At 46.9% G+C, this 10,495-nt stretch overlaps 1 protein-coding gene across 1 annotated transcript in view; it reads left to right on the plus strand.

Annotated features, from left to right (window-relative positions):
- Nucleotides 1-867: 867 nt before the first annotated feature.
- The window catches only part of LY75 (lymphocyte antigen 75), a 144,091-nt gene continuing 134,463 nt past the window's right edge, over nt 868-10,495 (plus strand). The window contains exon 1 of the mRNA XM_090041720.1: nt 868-1,107. Coding sequence (XP_089897846.1) covers nt 1,008-1,107 — 100 coding nt within the window. The 5' untranslated portion in view covers nt 868-1,007. The remainder of the gene's footprint in view (nt 1,108-10,495) is intronic.

Raw genomic sequence — 10,495 nt, forward strand, 5'->3', positions numbered from 1 at the left:
AGCAGTGGGCCTCCAGCATGTCCCTGAACCTCCCAGTTGCTTCCTGACTGGAGAGGGCTGTGTCTTGTTTTGCTGCACCCCAGCCCTGCATCCTGCTTTTCCAAGCCCTGGATCTCTGGTTTTGCCTGGGCCACAGCAGCAGCAAACTGATGGCAGCATCACCAGGTCTTAAATATGAAATTCTCGTATGGAAAGCTCAAAATTATTGTATTTGCCGAAAAACTATTGTATCCTGAAAAAATATGCAAAAGTCTTATTTCCTTTATGTTGCTCACTATAACTCGTGAGTGAGTGAGAACTGGGAGTTGAAGCATTTCTTTACAGGTACTCTGCACTTAAGGTCGTCCTGGTTAATGTTGTTCTGTAATTATGTCACTGAGCTATTAGAGAACATACTCGTTTAAAGTCGTTACTTTTGGTAATGTTTGGTTATAACGTTGTTTGGCCGCTGCCTGCTAGTAGGTAATCACTGTGCTGTAACTGGATTCACTTAACGTCCTTTTGCTTGAAGTTGCACTTTTCAAGAACGTAACTACGACGTTAGGCGAGGAGTCGCTGTCTACGGAGGCAAGCTGGTGTAAGAAAGTGCTGACAGCAAACCTAGGAGTCAGTTCAGACTCTCTGAGAGTGACTGAAGTTTTGCATATGCTGCATCCATAAACTGCCTCAAAAATGATGGTACGTCATTGAACGCTTTTACTATTATTGATCAGACCAGGGCTGAAAGCATTGCACAAATGCAAGAACCGGAGCGCACTTGGCAGCACAGAGGGCGACAACCCGTGCGGAGCCCCGCCCCCTTCCCCCAGCGGCTGCTGATCTGGCGCGTCACGTCGCGCGTCGAAGCCTCCGCGTAAACTCTGTGGCTCCACGTTCTCTTGGCAACTGCTGAGCCGCGGGGCGGGGGCGGGGGGGAGGCTGCCGATTGGCTCCGGCCCCCCCAATGGGGCGAGGCGCGTGTGCCTGCTGAGGAGAGCGCCGGAGCCGGCGCGCAGAGCACGCAGGCCATGTCAGGAGCGGCGGGGCGCGCGCGGGCTGTTGCCGCCGCCTGCGGGCTGCTGCTTGCCGCCGCTTGCGGCATCGCGCTTGGGCCCGCCTCAGTCTCAGGTAACGCGGCCGCGCTGCCTCTTCGCTCCGGTCGGGGCGGACAGCGCCTGCGGAGCCCCCTGCCCTGCCCTGCCCGGGGCTTTCGCTTTCGCTCTGCGGCGCCGCTCGGGTAGGGCCTGGGCTTGGCCCCGGAGCAGCTGCCTCGCGTGCAGAAGGGCCCCCGCTGTGATGGCCCGGGGCTGTGTCGGCGCCGGGGCAGGGCGGGGACGGAGGCTCCCCCTCGGGCGTGTCCCGAGCCGCAGAAGCCTCCTCCCCATGGGGGCGGGGTCCCGTCCCCGCTCAAGTCGGTGGCCCCTGTGGGCAGAGGGCTTGGTTTGGCTGTCAGCCCCTCGGCTGTAGATTTGGAAGAGGAAAAGCCCCAGCTGGATGGTCTCTGTCCAGCCTCTTTCTAAGGCTTGAAAGTATCCCATGCCTTGGCTGGGGCTTCTGGAAAAGAGAAGCTGCTTCTTCCGTGCCTGTGGCAGAGCCACAACTCGGGTGTTTATCTCAACCTGCTTCCTGTTTGGGGTCAGGTACCACTGAGCTCTTGGCTGCAACTCTCCACAGGAGCTCCAAAAACCCTCCGCTGCAAATGGAGATGGCGTGGTGGGCTCTTGACCGGGACAGTCTCTAGCTGTTGCTCTGTTTTGCACTTGGGCTGGAAGCATAGGCTTCTCCTGCTGTGTTCCCCATTTGTCTGCTGCAGCCAGCGTCTAGACTAGAACATTGTACAAAAAGGGTTTATTTCTCATGGGACTTGGGGTGGAAGTTGGAAGGGGAGATTTTAGGGGGTTTCCCCTTTTTTCCACTGTCTCTCTACAGACTCTGGAAAGGAAGCTAACCAAGGTGAAATGTTCAAGGAGCTAATGGTGGGAATGGGAAGTTAGGGGATTTACAAGGTGTTCTCATGTTTTGGTTTTTCTTTCACTTACATTGAGAAGATGATCATATTTTTTTCCAATATGTCTTTGGTTACCAAACCCCATTGGTTACTTGCTAAAAAGTTGTTTGGATAGGTGAATTAATTCAGCTAAGAGAAACTAGGGCATCTTCTGATAGATGTTTCCTGCTTGGTCATGATGCATAGAGTTAAATCATACCAAACATAACCATAGAGATATTAAATACAGTGGAGCTTGAGAGAGAACTGTTTGTCATACAATACCACCGCAATCACATACTATCAAATTTAAAACTACAACTACAGTATTGTGTTAAGTAAAGCTTAAAAGATAACAGTATGCAGTACCTACAGTTCCAAGTTATAGTACTGTATCAAATTTTAAAGTGGACAAACAAAACTCTATTAAATAGAGATTAGAAAAGGAAGAGTTTGTTGTACAATATTGCAACATTTTAAAAACTAACTTGAAAATGTTGATTAGAATAATTAAGGGGTTTGGATAACTGAGGCTTAGATAACTGGGAATGGACTTAAGGGGAAGTAGAAACACATGCGTGCACACCATCCTGAATGGCAAGGGCTTCTGTTTAATTGCTGCACTTGAAAGTGTGAAGTACAGTAATATACAGACATACCTGTGCAGACTCTGAGGCAGCTAACCTTTGTCACTGATAAATGTTATTTTTTTTGAGCACATACCTTAAAGTGAACTCCACAGTAAGTCTCTAGTTATCCAATTCTTGGTTTTGCACTTAATATAAAATGTTGTAGTCTGGTATTCACTAAGGCTTGCTCCTTGGTAGTCTTCTTGCATATGACTTCAGAAAATCGACTCCTCCATTTAAGAGTAGATCCATCAATATTACTGCAATCTTTCATACTGTTCACTGTCTCTGCTAGACCGTATAGAAGGCAGTCAGTTAGTATATAGTGGGCTGTCTGATCTCCTTTGCTACAAGGGCACAACAGTCAGTTTGTAAGGCTCGTTTTATGTTTGATTCTGTTGAAGGCTCCATAGCCTGGTCACAGTTCATTCAGGTTTACCCATGCCTTATATGGGAGTTTATGACCAGGAGAGTGTGAAGATAGTAGTTGTATGTAGTTGTGTAGTGGGGTGTACTTGTTATTCCACTGCTCTTTCCACATTACTTGGGGCCAGGATGACAGTATGGTGTCTCCTACTTCCTCTATGATGTTTCTGGCAGATACTGGTAGGGGTTTTCTGCTTCTTTGAAAAATACCCAACACAGAAATGTCTATTATGTCATGTAGTGGGGGCTCTTTCTGCTGGGCTTTCGTTGCCAGATCAAGCAGTATTCTAGACCTTTTAATGTTATGAGGGGGGATTCCTGCCAAGATGAACATGTTTTCCCATTCTGTGTATACCAGGCAGCCGCTTATTGTTTGTAGTGCAGAATTTGGGGCACTGTCTAGTTTGCAGGTGTGGGCACTATTTACCCACGCAGGGAGGCAGTATTCTGTTAGTGTGTAAACCATGGTTAGTGTAGTTGTTCTCAAGGTAGAGAAGTTGACTCCCCGTGTTGTACGGGCAAGTTTCTTAATGGCTGTTGCCCTGGAGGTTACCTTCTGCCTCAACTTCTCCAGGTGATGTGGAAGGTTGGCTTCTTTCTAGAGTGACATCCAGGTAGGTTGGTCTTCTCAAAGGGTAATTCTTTTTTCCCTCCACAGCAACTTTTATCTTGGCATTCACAGCATGATTGTTCAGGTGAAAAAGTATTGAGGTGGTCTTCTGTATATTCAGCTCCAGTCACCACTGTTTTAGGTAGGAAGCTACGCATTCCATGTCACAGTTCAGTTTGGCCTTTATTGATGATATGTTATTATTGGCAGCAGCAAGTGTCAGGTCATCTGCATACATATAATTTGGTCGATGTGGTGCTTATGTAGTCTGCTGTGTAGATGTTAAACAGGGTGGGAGCTAGAATGGAGCCTTGTGGTACTCCATTCCTGAGTAATGAAGTTAACCAGACTTCTGTCTGGTAATGTGATAAGTAGCTTATACCAAAAGCCTGGGTGCCAGACCCTGTTGTGGGCTGCTGTTAGGTCAACTAGAATCGCTCCAATCTTTTCTCGATGCTCAAAGGCTCTCCAATATGAGTTGTAAGAGTTGCCACATGGTCAAAGGTTGATCAATTTCTTCTGAAACCTGCTTGCTCATGTGGCAGCTGTTTGTTAACAATCAGTGTAGTCCGGTTCAGGATAAGGCACTCAAGGAGTTTATAGACTGCTGCTGGAAGTGATATGGGTCTATAGCTCCTTGGGTCCGTCAGATCTTTCCCTGGCTTCTGTACTGCAATGATGTTGGCTTTGCGCCAGATTTTTGGTATCTTGCAATGATGCATACATGTTGACAGAAAGCTGCATAGCCAGTCTTGGGCCATAGCCCCAAGTTTGGTGAGGTGTTCAGGAAAAATGTAGTCAGGGCCAGCAGCTTTGCCTGTTTTAACATGAGAGAGTGCTGTCTTCATCTCTTCAGTGAAAGGAGCAAATTGGGTGTTGATTTGCAGTTGGTGATTTTAGGATGGATATGGTTTTCTGCTTAATGAACTGTACCCTGTAATATCATACTTCACCTTCTGTAGTACTTGGTTCTCCTACTTCACTGCATTCTGCCTATTTTAGCAGTGAGTACAGTATTTTTAGCAGTATGTACAGTGAGTTCTGTTTTACTTAATTGTAGTGGAAGATACTTCTATAGGTTCTTCATTTATAATGTGATGAACATCATTTATTCAGTAATAGTGAATTTCAGGGTTTGAAAAATCTTCCTGTATAGGTTGAATAGGATGCTTTTTAGGAAGAATTGGAATCGCAGCTCTACTTAATGAGAAGATGAACTTACTAGCCTTTATCATTGCAAAGAAAACACTGTAAGTTAATATTTGGATAAGTATTTTACTGATGCCTGTAGCTTTTCTAAGGTATACAGTAAAATGCAACTTGACTGGTATTTCCACTTCTTTTACTGCTTTATTTGGCTCCCTGCGGTTAAGAAGGCCCATGTTTGTTTCATTTGGTTGCTGTTTAGGAAACTGAACAGTTTGGAGCAGAGAGGTATTCACTGGGGCAAAGATCTTGAAAAGTGGATTTAAGTGGAAATAACAGCGCTCTGCCAACTTCCCTGCATTGTGCTACCAGGATGCTGAGACCTGATTCAAAAAGGGATTTATGCATGCTAGGCACTCTAACTCACTCATTAGCAAAAAGGCACATCAATTCTGACTAGAGTCCTGCTTAAATATTTATAACCAGGTGAAAAACTAGGCATTCCGGCACCGTTCTATGTGTTTTTAGCACTTGGATAAGAATGGATTTAGGTGCTTGAAAACAAGTATTGTGCATTGTCGGTATATCTACTATTTAAAATAAGAGGTGTTATGTTAGCACTTGAATTCTGCTTTTATGGTCTTCTGGATTTGCAGTCTAGCCATCCTTGTGCCCAAGTCCTCAAAGGGGCTCAATTTGACAAATGTATTTACAGGATTTCTAATGAGACAACAAGGGGCCTGCCCAGTAACATAATGCAGCAGTCAGCAAGGCCAGAACAATCTGGTTTAGGTCCAAAATGGGCCAGTGCTTCCAACCCGGCTGCTACCATTGGCACTGCTTTTCCCTGCTGCCCAGCTGTGTGCCTCCTGCCCCCGCTCAAAATGCTGCCATTCCACAGGTCTTCCAATCTTTGGCCTAATGATGGAACCTAGGCTTTCCTCAGGCTAACAGGGTTTGTACACACCTCTTCTCAGGAAAGTGCCCTACCCCCCAGGCTATTACTAGGTAGGCTGTGGGGGAATCTGTAACCCTTTTGATGAATCTAAGCCACGGCATGGAAAGAAATGCAAGAAACATGGGCCTGAAAGCAAAAGGGAGTGTACTTTGTGGCTTAGCAAGATGGGAAGAGGAAACATTTGTTCTGTTCTCAGTGCTACTTGTGCATGATATCCAGTAACTTACTGGGAAAAAAAAACATATGGAATTGCAGGAACCATAATACAGGCCTAGCTCCCTACCAGGAGAGTGTCATCCTGACTACTCCAGAGTTTAGGCTTCTTCCTGCACCTGCTGTTTTAATAATCTACGATTTAATAAACATCTTCCTGTTTTAATAATGTTATGTTCTTGGGCAATAAGTGTAGGCAAGGGTTTTGGATTGCAAATCTTGCGCTACCAGAAATGCCTGATTTTGGGCTGCAGGGAATAGCTTAAATGCTAACTCCAGGGAAGATCAAGATTCCATATGAGTCCCTCTTCTGCACTTCCTTTTGGTCTGTCCAGGTGGGAGGATGTACAGTGTGCTGGTTGATGTGAATGCCGACCGGAACATTACTTATACTTTCTGTTTCCAGTATGGCCATCAAAGACAGCTTTTGTTTAATTCTACTTACTGATACACAGTGTTGCCACAGCAGGTGCCTTTTTGAACCTGAGCCCTGAGTAATAGGTGTAGCAACCTTATCAACCAGGACGTATTAGCATAAAATGCTTCTTTGTTTCAAAAGACATGGCATTGAGGATTTCAGGTTTATCAGCTTTATTAGTGTTATCAACCTGTGATTAGTAGGATTCGGGTTTACCAGAATCCTATTAATCACAGGTTGATATTACTAATAAAGTCTGGTGATGAACCAGGAATCTCTTGTTTAGTTCTCACTTTAATGGTGTTCCAAATTGGGAGATGGAGGAAGAGGCTCATTTCTTGGTATCTTTCCAGAGCTAGTCAGTTTAGTTCTGCAGCTAAAAAGTGTCTGGTAAAATTTCCAATGCAAAAGCATTGGCAGATAAGAGAAATTGCTGGGGATCAGTGAGAAAAGAGAAATGGTCTACTGACATTGCTCATGGGAAAAAATACTTGCTTCTCATGAGGAAATGTTAACATGTATTTTCTGTTAGATTTGCCATTATGAAATCCAGATTTGTCTCTTTTTCTTTGCTCCCCACCACTTCTCCTTCTGTCTCTCTGGCATTTTCTCCATTTATGCTCTCCTTTTTTTTTCCAGTGGCAAAATTTAAAAAAATTAAAAACAGCAGTAAATAAAATACTGAAAACCAGGCTCTTGTTTTTCATTGGCAAGCAGAATTTCAAAAGACAGTTTTCAAAAAAATGTATTTTTACTGAAAAGCACTTCTTCTTTTTTCCCTTTTAAAAAAAAAAAAAAAACAACAACTTTTTTTTTTTTTCAAGCATTCTAAATCAGAGAGATTTGCAGAAGTGAAAAGGGAACAAAGGGAAAATTTCTGGAGAGGAGAAATGACTTGGGGGAATTAAAAAGAAAGTGAAAGAAGAAAGAGTTTGGAGAATGAAGGGAAAGGGGATCTAGAAAGTTAAAACAGCTTTGCAAAAATACTTAAACTTTTATGGGGAAGTGAAAGGATAAATGGTAACGTAAGGCATTGGGTGAGACTATATGATAAAAGCAAGTGAGGTTTTTTTGCAAAAGGCTGGTGATTGGTATTCTTTATATTCAGTCAATTTTACTGAATGCACTGAAAAATTTGCTTGGCCAGTACTCTTCTACTGTAGCAGGGCTCCCAGTTTTCATTTAAAATTCTCTGATTTTTAAAAACCCCAAAATCCACATTTTCCAGCAATTAAAATGAAATGCCACATATATATAGGTATCAGTCTAAAGTGGTAAATATATCAATAAAACTGATTGTTAAAGCAGTTTGGAAGCCTACCAGTGCCTCAGTCATTATAACAAAATTAATTCTAAATACCTATATATTTTGGCATTTGATTTTGGTGTCTTTATGATGGAAAATCAGACTTCCCCCTGTCCCCTTTGCTCACCAGGAAGTGAGTCCAGCTGTGACTGCCTGTTCTCCTGCCCCCAGATGCTTTGCGTTTCTGAGCAGCCTGATATGCCACTGCCCTGTCCTTGCCCATGCTGTTTCCCCTCACAAGCCATAATACCCCACCCCCCAGGCTGTCACTGTCTACCTGCACAGCCCCGCCCCACTCCCTCCAGCCCTGCAGGTGCTCCTCACTTCTGATCCACAGTCCCCTTTTCCCCCCCCACAAGCCCAGCTGCCCTCTACCCTGCCTGGCCCTGGATGGACTCACAGGAGGGTGGTCTGGGGGGTACACAGTGGTTATAGCCTCCACCATGAGGTGTGTGCAGTGGACCTCATGTGGAAAGACAGGCAGCTGGGGCACCACTTGCTGCCCTGCACTGCTGACTGAGCTGGGGTACAGCACAGTGTGGTATGGAGAACCTGTGCTGTGCAGCAGCAGCCTGAAGCAGAGCAAAACTGGCCAAGCCATGCTGCAAGCAGCAGAAAGAGGGGGGGGGCTCCTGGCCCTGTCGTGCCTGAGCTGGAGGATGGTGGCTGCGGTTCATGTTGGCAGTAGCCGAGCAAGTCTGGCCTGGGTGCAGGCTGGAGGAAGAAGGAGGAAATGCCTGTGACACCCCCTGCCCTGCCCCTCCCCCCCAGCATGGTCTCTCAGCTGCCCTGCCCCTGCAAGCGTGGGCACTAGTGTCAGTAGCCCAGCCCCACAGCTACCCCACCATCCCACCCAAGGGAAGACTCATGGCCACCCTGCCTGGCCCAAGATGCATACCAGCTGGATGTCTCTTGGGTGTGCACTAAAATGCTTTTATTGGATTATTTTACAGTTATAACATGAACTGTAACAAGGTCACACTTGGAGAGTGGTGGTGGATGGGTCAGTGTCAACCTAGAGAGATGTGTGCAGTGGAGTCCCTCAGGGCTCAGTTCTGGGGCCGGTGCTGTTCAACATCTTCATCAGTGATCTGGATGAAGGGGTGGGACACTGTCCAGATTCGTGGATGACACTAAAATATGGGATGAAGCTAACACCCTGGAGAGGAGGGACCATATCCAGGCTGACCTAGACAAGTTGGGGGAGTGGGCAGAGAGCAACAGGATGCAGGTCAATAAGGGCAAGTGCAAGGTGCTGCATCTAGGGAGAAAGAGCTGCCATCATGCCTATAGGCTGAGGGGTGACCTTATCAGCACCACTGAGGCAGAAAGAGATCTTGGAGACAGTGTTGACTCCAGGATGATTATGAGTCGTCAGTGTGATGAAATAGTCGGCAGAGCCAATCGCACCTTGTCGTGCTTCCGTAGGTGCTTCACATATAGGTCCAGGGATGTGATTCTCCCTCTCTACGTGGCACAGGTCAGGCCACAGCTGGAGTACTGTGTCCAGTTCTGGACGCCACAGTTCAAGCAGGATGCGGACAACCTGGAGAGGATCCAAAGAAGAGCTACTCGTCTGATTGGAGGCCTGCAGGGAAGGCCGTACGAGGAAAGGCTAAGGGACCTTAAGCTTTTCAGCCTGACAAGAGAAGGCTGAGGGGGGACCTTGTGGTGGCTTACAAATTCATAAGGGGAGAGCAACGTGAAGTAGGCAGGAATCTGTTTACCAGGGCAGCCGCTGGAACGACAAGGAACAATGGCCATAAGTTACTGGAGAGTAGGTTTAGACTGGACGTTAAAAAAAAATTCTTCACGGTAAGGGTTGCCAGGATCTGGAATGGGCTTCCAACAGAGGTGGTACTCTCCCCATCCTTCGGGGTCTTCAAGAGGAGACTGGATAGGTACCTGGCTTGGATCACATGATCCCCGGTTTTGTGACCCTTTTCTTGCCTGCCAGGGGAGGGAGTTGGACCAGATGGCCCACTGAGGTCCCCTAGAATCTATGAAATCACAAAAGTACATGTCTATCAAATCCTATGCAAGATATAGGCTTAAGAATGACAAAACTGAACACAGTTTCACACTAGCTGCAAATAAAGACTAAACACCACAGGAGTAAATCTGATTTGGCAAAATACCTCTGCATGTGGCATGATAAGCCCCAAATGCAACTGGGTTTTGAGGTGAATCTGTGACAGGCAAACATTCTTATGTGCCTGCCTCTTGTAAACTTTTGCCTATTAACCAGAGTTATTGGTATAGATTATGGCAGGGGTTGTGCCATTAGTGGTACGCAGAGACATTTTTCCTGGCACGTAAAGAAATTGGGGGTGGTTTTTTTGATTTTTTTGAAGTTGTTGCTCCAGGCTCTCCTGTGCAGCCACAAGTCTCAGTGCCATGGCAGGCACCAGGGCGAAGCCAGAAGAATGCAGGGAGGGAGGCTGTTTGTTTTCTACTGCCCCCACCCCTTGTTCCTGCTGTACCCTCCAGCCCAGCTGGCACCTGGAGGGACCTGCCCAGGCAGGCAGACGCTCTGTTCCACCCGAGACAGCACTGAGGTGCCAAGTGCTGGGGCTGGGCAGTCGGGACAGGGTCTGGGCGACATGGGAGGAGGCGCCGTGGGCAAGCCAGCCCAGTCGGGCTCTTAGGAAGTGGGGGCTGCCCTGGGGCTCTGCAGGCTCGAGCTGTGGTGGGTGGGTAGGCGGAGGTGCCCAGCGGCACCCGAGATGGGGTCTGGGCAACCTGTGCAGCTCAGCGGGGATGGGCCATAGCCACCTTGTGCACGTGGGGATGCTGCCTGGCTGGGGCAGGATGCTGGGCTTG

This window comes from Crocodylus siamensis, chromosome 4, assembly GCF_052110815.1.
Source record: "Crocodylus siamensis isolate JL-2025a chromosome 4, ASM5211081v1, whole genome shotgun sequence".
In the NCBI taxonomy this organism is placed as follows: Eukaryota; Metazoa; Chordata; order Crocodylia; family Crocodylidae; genus Crocodylus; species Crocodylus siamensis.